This window comes from Kwoniella botswanensis, chromosome 2, assembly GCF_036426115.1.
Source record: "Kwoniella botswanensis chromosome 2, complete sequence".
In the NCBI taxonomy this organism is placed as follows: domain Eukaryota; kingdom Fungi; phylum Basidiomycota; class Tremellomycetes; order Tremellales; family Cryptococcaceae; genus Kwoniella; species Kwoniella botswanensis.
Window position 1 is genome coordinate 653,307 of NC_088600.1, and position 19,608 is coordinate 672,914.

Consider the following 19,608-nt stretch of genomic DNA (forward strand, 5'->3'; position numbering starts at 1 on the left):
AAAGATCTGAGTGTTTCATGGGGTTTGCACGAACCACAATATGAATCACATCTCGAAGAATGAGGAAAAGTGATGAAAGTACATGTGAAATGATCGATCGATGCATGTTAATGATCATATATAACATTGTGGGGTCTAAGTGTATATTCATGACAATGATGAACACAAATGATTGATCAATCACCATCTCAAACCTATAAACTATTATCTCCTCCAAACAGGTGGAAACTCCTACTATAACTCGCGCTAGCTATAAATTTCCCATTTGAAGATATATCCACTGACATTACTTTCCCAGCATCTGTAGGTAAATTCTTAATCATGTTCCATTCGTCCGCCGACCATATTCGGACATTACAATCGAACCCTGAAGTGATCAAGAATAAACCAGATTTGTTTAATCCTTCTTCTCTCCTTTGATTTCCTGTTAATCCATTCGGTTTAACATCTTCCTCTTTTACCTCGATGTCATTACTCTGATCTTGATCTATTACCATGGTGTTATCCGTTATACCACCTTTGACATCTCCTGATAGAGGTAATTCCCCATTGATAGCTATTGAATCTATCTCCCCCTGAGATCGGAAGAACCTCACATCTGATACTGAAGATTTATGAGCAGGTATGATGTATTGTGTTTTTAACGCTCGGAGATCCCATATACGGACGGTATCGTCACCTGATCCAGTGGCTACTTGATATCTGCGACAGTCATCATCACAAATTGTCAGAAGAGATATTTCATGACAGTGAATAAAAGGATGATTGAGTGACTCACCCATTAGGTGCGAAATCCATAGCCAAAATCTCTTTTACATGACCGTCTAACACCATTGCTGTTCTACCTGTCCTTGTATCCCATACTCTACCTATCGCATCGAATCCACTATACCGGGTAAAAATGAATGAATGATCAGCTTATACACATTCCGAAAGAAAAAAAGGATTGCTCACTCACCCTGATGAAACCAATGCACCGTCATCCTGGAAAGCCAACGCATAAACCTCTTTGCTATGTCCTTCCTGTATCAACAGTTCCTTGTGCTTCTCCACATCCCATAATCTCCATGTACCGTCGAAACCTGCTGAACCGAGGTATGAGCCTGATGGATGAAACGCGACTCTGCCTACTCTGTTTTCATGTCCTGAGAGGGTTGCTATTGGCTTGTCACTGCGAGGGATAACGGTTTATATCAGTATCCCATTCCCTCTAATGACCCTCGACGATGGTAAGTTGAAGATCGTTGCTCAAAAAGAAACGAAAGGAATCCTTTTCGACGATCAATGACTTTGATACGATAGGAGAAACTAAGTCGAAGGATCTTGACGTCACTCACCCACTCAAAGACCAAAGTTTCACATCCCCCTCCCCACCTCCCGTGGCGAAATTCAATCCATCTTCACCTATACCTCCAGGTAAAGTAGCCTGAGGATGCCAGGCTGCTCCACCTATCTTATCCGTATGTCCCTTTTTCGTCTTTACTAAATTCAGATTCGGTAGATCCCATATCTTGCTGTCACCAGTCCAAGATGTTGTGAGGATGTATTGCGAGTTGGGAGAGAATCGGATGGTGGAGAGGGGTCGATCGTCGCCAAATTGCGAACCGAGGTTGTTGAATGTCTGAAATGAGCATGCAACATTAGGATCTTATGTACGTTATAGATGTTGTGTATAAGTAACACTAAGTGAGAATCTCTGTCGGTTTGCGAGTCGTACATATCATATGCTGAGGATATCGAGACTGCAGGCTCACCTTCAACTCTGAAAAAACTTCTTTACGCAACGATACTATTTTACCTAACGGTAATCCCACTTCCACCCTCTGCCTCGCTATACGTGTCCTAGCCCTATATGAAAACATCAGCTGCTGTCGTATCCGGCGACTGAGCTCAGCTGTGAGCCAGACGGACTCACCTTGATAATGAATACCTGGCCAATTTCCTCCTCGCTTCTAGCAAATCATCTGAGCCTTCCGTGTAGAACTCCCCCTATGGCGACGTAAAGTCAGCTCATCATATGTTGCCTAGAAAGCATGAAAAAGGGGAGCTCACCTCTTCTTCCTCCTCATCACTGCTCTCATCTGAACCTTCATCTACGTCCATCCTATCCGTTCCTCTAGCTTGTTCTATCTGCTCCTGGACGTATTTCAGACGATCTCGTCGATCACCGGGCTAATTATGCCGAGAAGTTAGGAAATAGTGTCAGCTTCGGCGTCTGATTCGTTCTAGGTAACCGCTGTCCCACTCTCCCGAGATTTCCAGGTTTTGATGATCAGAATTCAACTCACCCCTTCACCAAAGAGCGTTATCGGTTCACCATAAGCTCTCAGCCTCTCTCTGACCTTCTTATCATCCGTAGGAACAGCCATCTTCCTAAACTTCTTCTTCCTATCCAGCTCTTCTATCAGAGCGGCATTCTTGGCTCGCTCCCTCTCATCATCGGATCCTCCTAATTGGTAGGTGTTGTCCACGGCTAAGTTGAGGAAGGAAGAGATGATATCAGCTTGGTATACCTCATCAAGAATGTGAAGAAGAGGCTAGCTCACTCAGATCGTCGAAATCCATCTTGACTATTTCTTTCTCGTCTCTTTCTGACTGCAAGTTATGCGAAGGTATGAAGACGAGTTGTCAAGCTTTGGAATGCTGTCAATAATATGTTGTCAAGCTGCTTGAGCTTCGAAGCTGAGTTGTGGTAGGTACATACTCCTTATATGTTCCCTTCACCTAACAAGCCCTGATCTGCTTCCGTTATGTACTCGGCGGTGACCGAATGGATGGGGTCCCCACGAAATCACAACTGCAACAAGAAGATGAAACGACGTCTGCTAGTAATCAACCCCAAAAAACATTATCATCTCTTATCTCCTCTGCCCCACTTGAAAGAACAACCAACGACTAAGACTGTCAAATAGACCGCACAAAAAGGACCGATCGAGAAAGAGGCTGAGCTCCCTATTCTCCCAATTGACTCAGAATGTTCACCCCCAACATCCCCCTCGTAAGAGGTATAGCCGGTCCATCTAAACTCACACTCACTCGCACATCTCCGAGAGTGTTTGTAAGAAACGCATCAAATGGGAATGGTCAACCTCATATACCGGTGATCAGGACGCTTGGTCAGCTGAGAAGATGGAGGAAGGAAGCGAGAGATAAGGGGTTGGAAGTTGGGGTTGTACCAACCGTGAGCTAATCATTCGAGTACATGGCATAATCTTGACAGTGAACTGATGAATATCTTTCAGATGGGAGCTCTACATGAAGGACATCTGAACTTAGGTCAGCTTTTGATAAGTTGATGATATGACAACGTTTATCAGCTGATCTTGACATCCGCCTCGTAGTCCGAACATCGCTCTCACGCCATCCACTTACAGTCATGACCCTCTTCGTCAACCCAATGCAGGTAAGTTACACGTCCTAACCTCCTACTTACACCAATCGGGTGCCAAGCTGACATGATGAATGATACAGTTCGCCCCACACGAAGACCTATCGTCCTATCCACGTACATTTGACCGTGACCTAGCTCTCCTCCAGTCTATCCTCCCTACACCTCCCTCGCCGAGACAGATGCGTGGACTGGGTGTATCAGAGTACGAGTCTTTCCGACCCAACACCAGTACTTCAAACGGACATGAGATAGCAGAAAGCCCATTGATCGTCTTTGCGCCTACTCCCGACGTGATGTACCCCCTCAAAGGGGAACTGCAGGATCTGAGGAACCATAAAGGCGTGGAAGTTGATGTGAGGGGTTGGGGGGAGGTTATGGAAGGTGCTTCGAGGCGTGAGTTTGGCTAATTTCCTCTCAGTTGGCAGATGCTGGATAGAGCATCTATAAGGATATATTCTGATGGACGTCCTTTCCGCTACCAGCCCAATTCTTCAAAGGTGTAGCAACGGTCTGCACTAAGCTCTTCAATGCTGTCGAGGTATGTCAGCTTATGGTCATGATGGCTTTGTGCATTGCATGCTGATCTTGTTCTCAATCACTACATCAGCCTGATCATGCATACTTCGGACAGAAAGATATCCAACAAGCTCTATTATTACGAATACGTGAGGCTCTTGCTGCTTCACCATTAGCTTCGTGGATGGGAACTTGCAAACTGACGAATAATGACATCATTCCATCTACCGGACTATAGTGGTCAAAGACCTCCTTTTATCCCATCCTACATCGTCCAATCTGCATATCCTGCCAACCACCAGATCCTCAACGGGTTTGGCCCTCTCATCACGTAATGCGTACTTATCACCCTCAGAGCTAAAAGTCTCGCCGGTATTGTACGATGCCCTCAATGCGGCGAAGGGTTTGTATGAATCGAAAGATACCGCAGAAGGGAAAGATATAACGGGTGAAGATCTGATAGCTGCATCAACAAGGGTGGTATTAGATGAACAAGAGCGTATCTTAAGTGAAAACGAAGGTGTAGAATTACAATTGGATTATATTGAATTGTTTGATAAGGATACTTTCGAACCGATCCGTGGACCTATAGGAGAGAATCGAGAATTTGTCATTGCTGGGGCGATTTGGGTGGGGAAGACGAGGTTGATTGATAATTTGTTGGTTGGGTGGGAAACCAGTTGATATGATATGATAAGGTAGATTAGAAGGATTGCGATTAGCATAGCAGGCTTGATTATAATGCCATTTTATATTCTATTACATCACATGTTATAACAATGATAATCACATTTACGAACGTGTCGATGATGATGGGAAGATTTAGCTCATCTTCGGTCATTCATTCGTTCATATTGTTCGTTATGTGTAGAACATAAATTCCTAAATACACATATAATAACATAATCATTCCTTCAGAGTGGATCTACCTTCCCATTCCTTATTCCCATTTATCCTCCATTCCCACTCACTCAACCTATCTTCATCCCAACTCTTCTCTTTCAACTCGGCTTCGGCCGATTTCAGTATATGTTCATCAGGGTATGGAGAATGGGAAGAATGATTTGCAAGTGTATGTGGTAGGTATTCCTGTTTAGCAGATCGATACTGTATATCAGCTATTCATACCCCCATATAAAAATCTTACCGTGATTGGCAGTGTGATGTACATGTCGACTCACATTGTATACTGGATGTTTGTAATCCGGATCATAAGAGTATTTCTTACCATAACCCAATTTCTTCATCAGTGTCGTAGGGGCATTACGGATTTGTAAAGGTACACCAGGTAAAGGCGGTTGATGGCATAATGCTTCAGCCTGTGCAAAGGGAAAGGCAGATGATCAGCTCTGATCTATCATCTGCATGCAAGCCCACAACGAGAGTAAAAAATAGCATGTTTACTGTAGAATATCACTTACTCGCTTGTAAGCTGTATAGGATCTGGTGGATTTAGGAGCTTCCGCAAGATACGCTACGCAATGCTGAGAGTGCACGTCCATCAGCTTCTGATTGACGCCATTCCTATACATCTAGCTGATATCACTCACAGCCAGGTTGATCCGGCACTCTGGTAGGCCTATAACCTGACAAGCCTGATATGTTGCCATGGCCTAGGACAATATATCAAATGTTGATATCAGCTACCCGTGTCATTAATTTGTCGGATTAAATGAATTGTTCACTTACAAGCGGTAACGCTTGGGAATCAGCCAAGCCTACATCCTCGCTGGCAACTACCACTAACCGTCTAGCAATGTACAGTGGATCTTCACCGCCCGTAATCATTCTGCCATAACATCACAATATCAGCTCGGTCATACCTACTGCAGATACGGTTCGTATCATAATGAAAAACCTAGAGTGTAAATGTGATATAAACTCACCTGGCTAACCAATACATCGCAGCACTACCATCCGACCCCCTCAAACACTTATGCAAAGCAGATATCATATCGTATCTCTCTTCTCCCGATCGATCATATCCTTTTCTTAATCCTCTTCGAACAGCATCCATCAATTCTTCGTCTCTCTTCTTCTGCTTCTCCTTTTCATCCTGATTCTGCTCCTGATCATCACGATTTGAATGTGATAAGAGTTTAGTTTGTTGTGGTTGTGGATTTTGACAAACTTTCAAAGCTAATTCCAACCCATTCAGAGCTTGTCTCGCATCTCCATCAGCCACATCCGCCAAGAACGGTATCAGATCTGGCGGGAGATGGGGTATCGGTGGAGGAAGGGAGGAAAGGGCGTTGGTAAGTATCTCTTGGAGTGATTCAGGTGAATGTGGAGATAATGTGAATACTCTAATCCATGACCAAGGGAGGATAGTCATTAGCTTCTGTGTGCGAACATAATTGATTGAGAGATTTGAGTAGAATACCAAACTCACTGACATCGACTGAGTAAAGCACCATTGACTTTAAAAGAGGGATTCTCGGTAGTCGCACCTATCAATTGGACCCAGCCGTTCTCGACGTAGGGTAAGAACAGGTCTTGTTGAGGTTTGTTGAATCTGTGTTGGTGACAATTAGTCACCGCCTTCGATTATGATAGGCTCACTTACCGATGTATCTCGTCAATCATTAATATCGTCCGTCTAGCATGACCCAACACATGTGAGGCGTTAGTATATGAGGAAATACAGCCATGGGGTAGAAATGGCTAACTCACCTTCCGGTCAACTTGAGGGAATTTTTCGCCTGTTCGAACACCTGTCTAACGTCCGATGTACCTGAACTATTGGTCGATCAGTCAGTCCGTCATCCCATCATAGGAGCTCACTGGCTGAAAGTCTTGAGCACAACAGCTCACCTGGTTGCTGACAATTCCTTGAAATCGGCATCAGCAGTTTTAGCTATCAATCTAGCTAACGTCCTATTCATCCCATCCCAACCAGATTCATGGTCAGCTATACTGTATCTTCAGACAACCCTGAGCAGATAGCTATGGTATCTGGCCAAACCAGATGATCCAAGGAGAATTGGTACTTTATGACTCACGTTTTACCGCATCCTGGTGGTCCCCATAAGATACAACTTCCAACTCCTTCTCCAGCTTCGATCCTTGATCTAAGTAATGACCCAGGCCCGATGAGGTCCGTTTGACCAATATATGATGATAAGCTTGTAGGTCGAGAGCGTTCTGCCAGACTGGAAACCAAGCGAAATATCAGTATATCTGTATTTGCTTTGTTTAGATCAAGAGATTTGATTTGTAATAAGTTTGTAGACCAGCTGTACTCACGGTTGATTCGCTATCAAAGGATTTAACCTCTGTTTCTTCTCCCCTTTTCCCTCTTCGGATGATACACCTGTACCCTTCTTATCTATGTCCATCGGTATGGGCTTATCCTGCGAAGAAGATTTGCGCTTGGCTGTCGAATTGAATATGGATGCGACAGGCATCGATTTGTTCGAGGACCTCCTTGAATTAGAGGGTTTCGAGGTCGGTGTATTCTCTAGTAGATCAATGACTTCCCGTTCAGGAGAGCTCTGTGATCCTTTTGTTCTGAATTTCGGAGTCGTACTTGGTCCAGCCGCTGACGATGCTCCTCGACATTGTAGATCCAAGTGAAGGTTGATATCAGTCTCTGCGACCAGAAGGGAACATATGGGACATTCGACTGGAAGAGTAAATGATGGATGCAATATCAGCGGATATCTGGGAAGGGAGATACGATGATTCCTCATAGGTACGTGGGTCTCACCTTTATCTGGTGCCATGTTATCCTGTTCCTGTTCTGATTATCAACCCAAACTAGCTTGGTGATCATGTCTACAGAGTCTATCGTAATGTAATGTTGTTGTCGTTGGGTGGCCATGTCCTCCCTCCACTTTCGCGAGTAACGTGAAGCTCGACGACCCGGGTGAGCCTGATTCTGAGATTGGGTGGGGAAGTAACTTAGCGGCCAAGAGAAATCATAATCAGGCTCATTCTCGATCACTTTGTTAACCGGTCACAGATTTCAGATTCCAACATTTACTGTCTAGCATTTCGACTAACCATCTTGGCTTTCTAGTATATCAACCCATCACCTCCACAAAAACCATCTTGAAAAGGACCAAGATGTCTCCCACTCCATCTCCTCCAACAGGAGGATCAACCAAGAGGAAAACGCTCATACCGGAAACATCGACTCCGGGTCCAAGTGCAAGTGCAAGTGCCATTACGAATCCTAACACAGACGAAGATGGATTTACCAAAGTACCTACCAAAGAGGAACGACGTAAGATGAGGAAGTTATCAAAACATCGACCCAGTTTTCAATTCAACGTCAATGAATTTAGGTATGGTAAGAAAATTGGGATCGCCCATGTGCGAGATCTGGTGTTGTATATCGTAGCAGAGGGGAATAAACCTTCTTGGATACAGATTGAGGTGGGTCCATTCATCACTCTCTTCACATTTCTTGTTGGCCGTATGTTTGCAGTTCCGTGATAGTCGATCAAACTGATGAGATACTGGGTATAGCACAAATCATTCATCTCACATACAGTACTTCTTTTCGTACCTGGATTGTTACCTTCACAGTTAGGCTTAGATCAAATACCCACTATATCATGTATGCCATTCTCCACCGTCCCTACACCCACTACCACTGGTTCTGGCTCTTCAACAGATCCATTACCTCCTGCAAGAGTACCTATAATACCGAAGTTGTTCACGTATGCGTGCCCCACCAGAGCACCGGGAGATGATAGGAAACTGCACTCGGTGTTGAATAGTTTGTTGATGAGTCCTATACCGGATGGGTTGAAGAAGCAGAAAGAAAGGGAGGCTAAGCAACTAGCAGGTGAGTTATATTATCCTTTTAACTTGCAGAAGAAGCCATCATATGGTTTACCAGGCTGTCTGCGGCGTGCTTCCTCATCCTTGTTGTCCTTTACTGATATAGTGATATTGTCATGCTGACCATCTCTCTAAAAATGGTAGAAGCTGCAACATCGTCAGACCTCCCACCATTCTTATACCTCCTCACACCTCATCAAATGCTAGATAACGACTACCCTATCCCATCATACATCTCACCATCCGATACGCCGGTCATACCAGGACTGGACTTATCGACCTTACCACCCAGTCTTTCGGCTGCCCTTTCAGGTCCAGTGGATGGTAGGGGGGATGTACATATTGATGTGGGTATAGGAGGAAGTACGACGTCAATGAGTAATGGGAATGTCAGAACTAAGGGTAACAGGAGAGACGATCCTTGGTTGGAGATTCCTCAGGCGGACGGTCCACCGGAGGATGGGAAGTGGCCTGTGTTAGCTATGGATTGCGAGATGGTAAGTCCTTCTACTGAAAGTATGATTATCCGAAAAGACAGAGAGAGGGAGGGATCGGAAGCTGATATGATGAGTGTCGGGTACAGGTCTTATCGGAAGATGGACAAGAACTAGCTAGAGTGTCAATATTAGATTTTGATTCTGGTGACAACATATTTGACGAATTGGTAAAACCTCCAAAGGAAATTATAGATTATAGGACTCAGTGGGTACTCGCCATACTTATCGAATCGACCTTTACAGTCAAGCTAATAATGATGGTGTAAAATAGGTGGTCAGGTATAACACCTGAAAAAATATCCTCAGCGACCCACACATTATCTTCCATCCAATCAGCCCTTCAGAAAATAATAACACCTCATACGATCTTGTTGGGTCATTCGTTAGAGTGCGATTTGATAGCATTACGAATCAAACATCCCTTATGTATCGATACGGCACTGATATATAAACATCCCAGAGGACCACCTTTCAAAGCTGGTTTGAAGTGGTTAGCTCAAAGATGGTTGAAAAGGGATATTCAACAGTCCGATAAGGGTCATGATTCAGAGGAAGATGCGAGGACTTGTTTGGACTTATTGAGGATGAAGATGACTTATGGTGAGTTGGTTGACCTGCATGATATCTCGATATCTCTACTGTCTTCCTCAAAGATTCTTCACGGTCTCTCTCAGGTAGTTCATAATACTTCTCGTGATATTAAGCGTCTATGAAATCAAGCTGATCTAATATTTCTTTGACGTTTTCAGGTCCTGATTTTGGAAACACAATGGAAAATATGGAACCGATCTTTGAGCGATTAAATCGAAATAAACCTATCAAAACTTCCGCTTTCATAGATTACAGCAATCCCCGTACATCACTCGGTGCAAAAGCTACGACTGCTATAAGGTGTACGACGGATGATGAGATCGTAGATAAGATATTGGAGAATGTTGAAGGACACGATTTAGTTTTCGGTAGAATGATGGAATTGGCCAATGTACAAGGGTGTGAGTGGACTCAATTTCAATCCATTTTATTTTGATAAAAGTCAAGTTGATGCTACTTGAGCTGAGTGATCATGCGAACAGGGAACGACCGGGGAATATCCACCGACCAATTTTCGCCTTCCGATCTTGACACTTCCCTATCCCGATTTTCAGAAAGACTAACACGTCTACACGATTCACTACCTTCCAACACTGCTTTAGTGCTAGTGAATGGACATTCAAACCCCCTACCGATGTTGAAACTCACGGCGAAGAGGCAGAATTGGGAAAGATTGATGAAGACATTAGGAGGGACTGATAATATACCTAAAGACCAGAGGTGGATGACCGAAAATGAGAGAGAGTTGGAAAGAGTAACGGGTGAAGCGAGAGAGGGAATGGCCTTTTTCTGTGTGAAGAGTTGATCCTTTTGGAATTGACTCTGAATCTTAGATAGACAAGTGATAGTAGCTTGTTTTGGCATTTTGAGATACTCAATAGACTCATGATCGGTCAGACAGATAGTTGATACCTTGTTCATAGTCTGACACCTCATCGACAGAGATGACATTTGCATCTTATTGTGGAAACCATGTTCGCAGTGTCAATGGTCATTTTCCACCTTGAGAACCATAATGCAGCTTGGAGTAAACTATGCCATTCCTTCAGACTCTTTCGCTCTTTCCACTAAAGCGAGCACTTATCAGGTGACTGACTTTGACTTTCTTATCCCTTGGTAATGGTCGGCCGTCCTAAGCCGAACGAAGGCGTCTATCGCAACAATGGATGACGAAACGGGGGATCTACCTTTGGACAGGCTGATTGCCCTGTTGTGAACCACCACACAATCACCGCACCACCCATTTTCTCGTTTTGGGATAAAGCCTAAACCTTCCGACAGCACTAAGAGGATAATAACGCAAATGAATTTGTTGGAACTAGACTAACAGATGAGGTATGACGCAACTGATCGACGCTTTTTATCGTCATTCATCACTCGGCAAGCAACGTTTACCGTGACTCGTATGCGTCGAGGCATTTCGTATTCATTCCCCCTGACTGGCTTGGGAGATAAGAACCATCCAGTAAGTAACGAGTAGTTGAAAAAGGCTGGTTGAGTTGTAAGAATGGATGAAATGTCTATGACGTAGTTGTTACCATCTCAACGGAATCACCTGGTCAGTAACCTCTGTTCGGATTACCGGGTATGGTAATTTATGAGGGGGGTATGACGACATTGTCATACCCATTCGTCATCTGGTTAGGTTATATCACCTAAACTCATCTCTATGTACGAGTGACTTGTGTACGTGGAAGGTACGATGCCAAACAGCCAACAGCCGACTCTGAAAGGTATATAAACCCCACTTTGGATCTTCATCGTTCTTCTTTCTTCCTTTCTTCAACAACCACAACACAACTTCACAACCTTCCTTTTTAACTCAAATCAAACAAACAAACAACAAATCAACCACAATGTCCGACGTTGTAAGTCTCCTCTCCCCTCCCCTTTTACTTCCCCATCTTTGACACGACACGTTGCCACCTACCTAATCTACCGTTGTTCCCCTACACCTGCTAATCATCTTTCGATATCATAGGGCCGAGAATCTTTAACCGACAAAGTCACCTCCGCTGCTAAGCCCGACTCCGAGAAATCGTACGTTGAGCAGGCCACTGACTTCGTCAAGGGTAAGCTCGACGCTGCTGCCTCCGTCGCTCAACCTCAAGAAGAGAAGACCACCACCCAAAAGGTCGGTGATGCTCGTGAGTTATCATCGTCTCGAGATCAGTCAGGACGGTTCATAACTGACCTGATTCATTTGATGTTAGTCTCCGGTGACAACCGAAACAAGGATATCGCCTAATCTACTCCTCACTCTTACTCTTCCGAATTAGATTGATTTAGGGATTAGTATCTTTGTAGCTATAATGAGAAGTATGAATATGGTGTAAGAAGAACACATTGGAACAATCTCAAACATACTGACACCCCGTTGTATAACTCCTGACGTCTTACTCGTACTGACCATCACTTTATCTTGGAGCTTGCCTAACCAGCTTGACTGACCTATTAACGATACAAGGGGCTGGTTCATCGGTTCCTGTATTGGTACCAAGCCAGCATATGTTTTACTCCGTCTCTGAAACGGGACTAGCGTTCGTCGAGGGTTAGCACTCGATATATCCTCGTTCGAAATCAACGCGATGCTACTACGGTATACAAGTGGGCAAAGCCAAAAATGAAATGTCATTGAGTGTCAGACCCAGAACGACTTATGCTGGTTAAGGTCGATTCTCCAAGTCGTGGTATCTATTGATCATCTGAAAGAAGCAACCGAGAGCATTCTATGGGTCCTGTATCCTTTTCACCAGGATATATGCGATGTGATCTTCGTCTCTGTGTGCTGATCTTCTCATAAGATCATAGTACATAGTCAACAACTGTTTCCGCAAGTAGTTCTTTGTGTAAGATATCGCTTTCCAATAGATTAGTGAGCGATCATCCAGTCTATCATTCTTGATCTGACGACTGACCATGCCAACAAAGAAGTCAGTGGTTTTGTTGATATTTCATAGATCACATGCGATACCTTTCTAAACTGAATCAAATACTTGAATAATCCCACTGCCAACTATACTATTAGGTTGCCTATCGATAAGATATCAGTATAAATGGACATGCAACGCAGTGCGAATCCCAAGCATATGCCTACTCGAGTATTCTGATCAATGGAGCTAAGAAATGATACACTCATCTTGATAAGACGAATCCTGTCTTCGGAATGCCAATGTACCATGTTAACATGATATTCGTCAACTCACTAATCCAAAGACGGCATAGCTAGAAACCTCAAAAAATGCAGTATGTTCTCACTACGTTACTGTATTCCCATACTCGTAGACGGCCCCGATGACAACTCACAACCTCGTAAGCTCCATGAGGGTCTTCACTTGTACACACCATGCCCGAGAACATAGGGATAAAGGGGGATACGTATCCCTTCATTATACAGTAATATACCCCGAGATCTCCCCTGTAGATCAATCAGTTTAGTCATCTTTTACTCCCATGCAAAATACGATCTGGAACCAGATCCTCTTCATCCTGTTACTCGTATGCAAATGTATCCTTGTTTGGCTGAAGCGTAGAAGGGGAATCCATGTACAAATCCCCGTCGGTCTTTCCGAGGCTCATGAAAGATGATCCTTCGGAATCCTCATGAGCCCGACGGGTTGATTTCCCCGTTTGTTATGCAGCTGCATGAAAGCGAGTACAGTACTGTCCATGGACTAAACGAGGTCCTTCGTCAAAGGAAACGAGGTGTGTTTGTCATGCATGATCGTTGTTTGTAGGTATAAAGGGTAAAAAAGAAGAAGCGGGTCATTGGTCGTACGATCGGTGACCGACACTATCTAAGATTTATTCCAGTAAAAAGTCAAACGGTACGCGCGGCCATCCGGACAGTGGTAGTGTTTACCTCTTTCACCAAAGTACAGAGTGGTACGACGTTTTCACAGAGTAGGATTGTTTGGATAGACATCTTACGATACTATGCATAGCATGCAAGCATACAAGCCTATCTTGACAGACCTGCTCCAGCATCCAGCATCGACAAAACGTCTATGATCTTATCGTTGCATCTATACAGACAGAGTACCACTTAGCTCTGATCATTACTCGCTCGGTTTCCACCTCGGATCGGGAATCGCATCACATCGGTCAGCGTCAATAAGCAAACGTCATATGGCCGCCGAAAGAGAGTCAAAAATAATCAAAAATAAACAATTCAACCTACAACCTATTCAACCTTAAATTTCAATAACCGTAGAGGAGTAGACTCCATAACCTTGGCACAGCAGCATACACAACGCTCCAACATCCCCTCTTCTTCTGCCATCAACATACATACATATCAATGGTATGACCACTATCACTCAACCTGTTCCTTTGACATTGAAACGATTTTGATATCATCTGAATCGGATTAGATCAGACCTTGTACGCATTGGGATAGCTCCATCCAGAGCCAAGTCCAGATCCAAATACGCGTACAGTACGACTACTGCGGAAAACGTATCAACAACAACACCCATACCAACATTTCAATCTAGCTCGAATCGGGCACGGGGATCATACCACAACACGAGACGAGATTGTCGCAAGGATACAGAGCTCAAGCTTTAGGGACAGGAAAAGGAGGACTTATCACACCACACCACTTCAATCAAAGGAACATCAATCCTTTACCTTTCTCTCACCACTCCACCTCATTTCCCTCGTCAATCTCATCTTGTTCGCTGGCACGGCAATCCTATAATTAATCAACTCATCAACAAACAAAGACACCTCGGCAGGACCGAATCGCATTGTTCTCTTGATCATCCAACATGCCGTTCTTTCAATCTTTCCAAGACTTCAAAGGTCTCACCAACAGTATTAACCCCCTTAACCTATTCACTTCCGAACCATCACCTGATTCTGCAACTCCTACACCCAATGGTACACCTAAACCTACAGCAGTCGCTGGGCCTGGACCGTCTACAACTGCCGCAGCAGCGGCCGCCAAATCGTCCTTACCAGTGCGTCAACCTGCTGGTTTACCTACTACTCCTTCCGACGAACAGGCCAATCCCCTGGGTCGACCTGTCAACTCACGATCCTCTTCCAACAACTCTCCTGCACCCATCCGACCTTCTTTGAAACATACCAACACCTCTAGCTCGTCGCCTAGCTCATCGGACAGCTCAGATAGTACAGGAAGACGAAGAACTTCAGCTACGAATGTGAGCATTGCTGATCCCGAAGTCAGCGGGGTTCAAGGTGAGAGAAGGAGGAGTCCAAGGAAGAGAACGTCTTCCAGACCTGCTAGTTCAGGAAGTGGTATGACGAATGTTAGTGGGATAGAAGGTGAGGTCAGGTCAAGGAAAAGAAAGAATCCATTGGATGTGAGTACACTGTTCAGTCACAGTCTTCGTGTTACATGTTTGCTGATTTAGTCTTGTCCGTAGACATATATCATCGTCAAACCCCCTCCTACCTCAGCTAAGAACCCACTCAATCTTCAGATACAACTGGTCGTCAAACCCAGTCGACCGAAGAGAGATCGATCAGCATCAGAAATTTCCAGTCGTTCAGGATCAATAGCCGGTGATGGCATGATAGCTTCACCTAATGCTTCGCCCGCTGCTCGAACGGTCGACCTCCCCTTGGAAGAATCTGAAGATAGCTCAGCGAAAGAAACTATTACATCCTCGGAACCAGTTTCGTCAACTCCTCCTTCAGCTACAACCGATAAAGGATTGCCTGGATCTCCAAAATCGAGCTCGACAGAATCAGAAGTCGGTGGTGCAGGACTTAGAAGATCTTCGTCCATCCGATCTAGTATATCAACCTCGACTGCGGCGACTGGAAGTAGTGCAGCGTCGGGAAAGAGGATAGAGCCCATGTTCAACCTTGCGGTACATAACGTTATGCAGCCTACGGTCGTGACGGATGCAGCCACAGATGTCAAAGTTGCCAAGGTGAGTTTGATTGGTGATGCATAATCTGGTGACACCTAGGTAGACACAAAATTGACGGTATAATACATGTTTCAGTTCCACAAACGAAACCTCGACATAACCGGTGTCGGTGTCCTTGAGCCTTCAGAAGTCTGGCTACCCACCCATCAATCAGCAACACTTTTCGCCTCTACGTCTCGTCAACATGCAGATGACAGTCATCCTGCTCCTCGACAACGACCGCTATCCCTTGTCTCTCTCACTTCGCCCGTCTCCCCCACCCTCAGCAGGTCAGATGATGGTAAAAGCGGAGTGAGGGGTTCGTTAGATCTGAAAGGATTTAAGATGGAGAACCTTCGATTAGGCCAAAACAAGGCTGACGGAGAAAGCAAGACTCGTCAATTCTTCGGTAAAGTGTTCAAGAAGAAGACATCCATGGGAGATATAGGCCCGACGAAGAGGAAAACTAGTCCATCAGCCTCATTCTCATCTTACGATCCACCCAAATCGGCGAGTTCCCCCACTCATGATTTCACCGGTGCCGATACGCTTCACCCCAATATGGCAGCTGTACCTCGAGGATCTATTCCAGCTGCTTCCGAAGCACTCCCTTCGGCTGGTGTTGGCGCACCTACTTTCGGTACCGCACCACTCGTCGTTCGACGGAGATCGTCTGGAGCCATGATCACTGCCGATGGAGCCGTTACTGGATTGACATCTCACGTCGAACCTCCCCCAGCCGCAACGAGTATGGAGAGATGTCAATCTTTACCTATCTTCCCCTCAAACCGACCTGTAGGTTACACTTGGTCTGTGAAGAAGTGGGCTAAGAAGAATGAGGAAGGATGGGCAGCCCAGCTGAAGGCAGCTGCGAATGCTGGGTTGGAAATGGTTGGTGGGAATGCCGCAGGGGAAGAAGAGGAAGAAGTATTGTTTGAATGGGTCAAATTGAGAGTTCCAGCCAATGCTGCTGGTGATGAAGTCTTGAGAAGGTTTTCTACAACCGGTGTGATTTCCGCTACTAGAAATAGAAGTAGGACTCGAGCTACTTCTGTTCCTCCGACCTCGAACGATACGATCAATATCAATTCACCAAACCAGTCAAGAACTTCTCTTACACTTCAACCAGCCAGGGGCGAGAAAGAGGGATCGCCTTTCCCCCCTTCTTCACCCAATTTGAACTCTTCCAATCAGAATTCACCATTTGGCTCACCGAGGTTAGACCCTCGACCTGAACCTGTCCGAAGGATATCTGCCAGTGTTTCTCCATCAAGGAGAACATCAAGTACGACCTTGGATGCGGATAATGATATTCCTCAGCCTGAGTTGACGGCGGACGAAGGTGAGGATTCCGATCCTGAAGATAGTGAAACTCCCTGGACGTGCTCTGTGTGGGTAAAGAGGACTGGACAAAGACAGTTGTTGGGTACTTTAACTCCTGCTCCGCACCATCCTAAAGTCATTGGAATACTTAAGATTCCACAAGGTTTAGATCCTGTCAGTTTAACGGATCTACAACTAAAAGGGAATAATGGCAACCAAGCGAGCATGATCGGACATGGATATAGTCAGACGATCAAGAAGATCAAAGATAATATAGCATTAAGTGAGGAAAATCTAAAAGATGTGGTGTGCGTTACTGCTATGTGGCTTGTGGCTAGGGAAGAATTCAATGGGTTGGGTAAGAAGAAAAGTAGGCGGGGAACACAGGGGTAGATGTGGATCGATGACTTGTACATGTTGACTTGAAATGGAAAGGTCTTCTATGGTAGTTTCATATCACAACCACATACAAACAATCAATCTTTTTCTTGTCGTCTCATGTGAAGAATGATCCCTCTGATTTTGTTTTTCGAATTTGTTGTATAGTTAATACATGTCCATGGTTTTAGATCATATGCATGATATGAACATTCGGAAGCAAGCTGGCTTTGATTGCAGGCGTTTTGCATCTTCACAAGTCAAGGTGATCTATCGGTGTAGCTTGAGAGTTGTACTGGTACTTTTATTTTGATCCGTAGTGGATGTCTCGGGAATTTTACTGCGAAATGATGTTGGACATATAAACGTACAAACAACAATCATCTTCAACAACTTGGAAATCACCTCATATCGCAGACTTTCAGATACCTGATATATACACTATTTCCCTCTCTGGATCATCCTAATCTGACTTCAGAGGCATGTCAATCGACATCAATTGGTCACTGCTCAACTCATCCGAACCGACCCAAGATAAAGATCAAGGTATAGGTCCATCCACATCCAACAACTCCTTTTCCTCGACCAATTTAGATAATACCAACAATGATGATTCAGATGTAGTCGTAGAAGATGCACTATCATCATCATTGATCCAACTGCTCAACGAACAACTATCGACATCCAAACGACCTTCATTTATAGGTCCTATCACCGTCACGTCATTCTCCTTTGGTGATCTAGGTCCTGAATTGGAGATCAAGGATATCCGCGATGTGTGGCGAGTGTTTGATCAAGGTGATGAAGAGGGCGATGAGTTGTTAGCTGAACAGGAGGAAGAAGAGAGATTGAGAATGTTAGAAAAAGAGGAAAGGGAGAGGATGGAAAGGAGAGGTGTGATTAGTGGGTTGGAGGATGAGAGGTACGAATATGTCAATTTGGATAATTACATTGATCAGGAAGATATGACAAGTAAGAGGCATATGAGAGATGGAAGTAGGAATAGGAACAGGAATAGGAGTCATGGCCATGGGTATTCTCAATCGTATGGTAAATCTCATTCTCAGTACGCTGGAACAACACCTATACCACGATCGATATCCAATCCACATACTCTGTCAATAGCAGATCATCAATCCACCTCTCAATCTCATTCTGGTAAATCATATATCCCATTCCCATTCGATCCCAACTCATCTACGTTGAACAATTACCACCACCAACATCCGAATCAAATAGGGATCACACCTTCCACATCTTCATTATCGATGTCAATGTTCTCACCTGGATTAGGTCGTCGTCCAGCGTCTATAGCGGGGAGCATCAGTGGTCATCGACCTCCATCTGTCGTTGGAATCGGAATCGGTGTATCATCCTTGTTACCTCCAGCATCAGCTATCCACTCAATACATCCACATCCACATCAAGATCAACTCCCACCACCCCCTGCAGCACCATTAACTCGCGATCATTCTTATTCCCTTCCACCCTCTCCTCCGGCTTTACCACCCAAGGGACTCCCCGCACCATCTTCATCCAACAACGTACCCTCTGCTCAGATCCACTTCAATCTCAAACATAAATCCAACCTCAATCTCGTTCTCCTAACTTCCCTACAAGTCAATTACCCATCAAATTTATTCATGTCATTACCACTCAAGATTTCTATAACGGGATTTACATTACAGAGTGATCTTGTGGTTGCGTATTCAAGTGAGAAAAATAGATTACACCTTACTGTCTTGCCTCCACAGGATGATCAGAACCCTAATAATACCAATCAAGATTATGGATATCCGTATGGATATGGGTATAACAAGCGGAATAGCATGTATAGCAATCAAAGTATAGGAGAGAAGATCATACCTTCTTTACAGATCGAATCGGAAATAGGACATTCCGACGCCCACGTCTTAAGGAATGTAGGTAAAGTGGAGAAATTCATTGTGGATGTCATTAGGAAAACGGTAGTGGATGAATTGGTTTTTCCAAATTTCCACACGATAGCTTTGTAAGAAAGAAGGGAGAAAGAAGCAAATACCGAGGAAGAGGTCAATTCACCATGGGTCAACTTTCATCCAAGCGGATCGACTTGATCATGATCACTATCGTAACTGTCAATCTCCATTCTCAGGATGTCGGTCGGTCAAAGGCAATGGAAATGATTGGTAATTGGTAATATACGAACCTCGACTATCACCGATCGATTGATCATCACCAAGAACTGGAAGAATAA

The 19,608-nt window shown here is 44.5% G+C and overlaps 7 protein-coding genes across 7 annotated transcripts; 5 read left to right on the top strand and 2 right to left on the bottom strand.

Annotated features, from left to right (window-relative positions):
- Positions 1–194: 194 nt before the first annotated feature.
- Positions 195–2,565, bottom strand: L199_007139 (uncharacterized protein; the record flags this gene model as incomplete). The annotated part of the gene is made up of 9 exons (XM_064892836.1): positions 195–702; positions 779–886; positions 959–1,171; positions 1,338–1,621; positions 1,755–1,848; positions 1,916–1,989; positions 2,053–2,172; positions 2,289–2,473; positions 2,547–2,565. The coding sequence occupies 9 exons, from the start codon at positions 2,563–2,565 to the stop codon at positions 195–197; spliced, it is 1,605 nt and encodes a 534-aa protein (XP_064748908.1).
- A 409-nt stretch (positions 2,566–2,974) lies between these two features.
- L199_007140 (pantoate-beta-alanine ligase) lies at positions 2,975–4,591 on the top strand (the record flags this gene model as incomplete). Its single annotated transcript, XM_064892837.1, has 8 exons — positions 2,975–3,181; positions 3,243–3,276; positions 3,342–3,403; positions 3,472–3,574; positions 3,647–3,784; positions 3,874–3,929; positions 3,999–4,056; positions 4,146–4,591. 8 exons carry the CDS (start codon positions 2,975–2,977, stop codon positions 4,589–4,591), a joined length of 1,104 nt encoding a protein of 367 aa, XP_064748909.1.
- A 222-nt stretch (positions 4,592–4,813) lies between these two features.
- L199_007141 (uncharacterized protein) lies at positions 4,814–7,632 on the bottom strand (the record flags this gene model as incomplete). Its single annotated transcript, XM_064892838.1, has 14 exons — positions 4,814–4,996; positions 5,089–5,226; positions 5,329–5,391; positions 5,458–5,520; positions 5,597–5,696; positions 5,794–5,975; positions 6,039–6,213; positions 6,300–6,422; positions 6,474–6,506; positions 6,581–6,646; positions 6,722–6,784; positions 6,910–7,059; positions 7,154–7,532; positions 7,617–7,632. 14 exons carry the CDS (start codon positions 7,630–7,632, stop codon positions 4,814–4,816), a joined length of 1,734 nt encoding a protein of 577 aa, XP_064748910.1.
- Positions 7,633–7,975: 343 nt separating this feature from the next.
- On the top strand, positions 7,976–10,591 carry L199_007142 (uncharacterized protein; the record flags this gene model as incomplete). Its single annotated transcript, XM_064892839.1, has 8 exons — positions 7,976–8,287; positions 8,381–8,702; positions 8,843–8,989; positions 9,056–9,195; positions 9,282–9,400; positions 9,467–9,795; positions 9,945–10,187; positions 10,269–10,591. 8 exons carry the CDS (start codon positions 7,976–7,978, stop codon positions 10,589–10,591), a joined length of 1,935 nt encoding a protein of 644 aa, XP_064748911.1.
- Positions 10,592–11,642: 1,051 nt separating this feature from the next.
- L199_007143 (uncharacterized protein) lies at positions 11,643–12,034 on the top strand (the record flags this gene model as incomplete). Its single annotated transcript, XM_064892840.1, has 3 exons — positions 11,643–11,654; positions 11,768–11,933; positions 12,000–12,034. The coding sequence occupies 3 exons, from the start codon at positions 11,643–11,645 to the stop codon at positions 12,032–12,034; spliced, it is 213 nt and encodes a 70-aa protein (XP_064748912.1).
- Positions 12,035–14,558: 2,524 nt separating this feature from the next.
- Positions 14,559–17,387, top strand: L199_007144 (uncharacterized protein; the record flags this gene model as incomplete). The annotated part of the gene is made up of 3 exons (XM_064892841.1): positions 14,559–15,116; positions 15,180–15,692; positions 15,768–17,387. The coding sequence occupies 3 exons, from the start codon at positions 14,559–14,561 to the stop codon at positions 17,385–17,387; spliced, it is 2,691 nt and encodes an 896-aa protein (XP_064748913.1).
- Positions 17,388–17,854: 467 nt separating this feature from the next.
- On the top strand, positions 17,855–19,387 carry L199_007145 (uncharacterized protein; the record flags this gene model as incomplete). Its single annotated transcript, XM_064892842.1, has 1 exon — positions 17,855–19,387. The coding sequence occupies one exon, from the start codon at positions 17,855–17,857 to the stop codon at positions 19,385–19,387; it is 1,533 nt and encodes a 510-aa protein (XP_064748914.1).
- Positions 19,388–19,608: the final 221 nt, after the last annotated feature.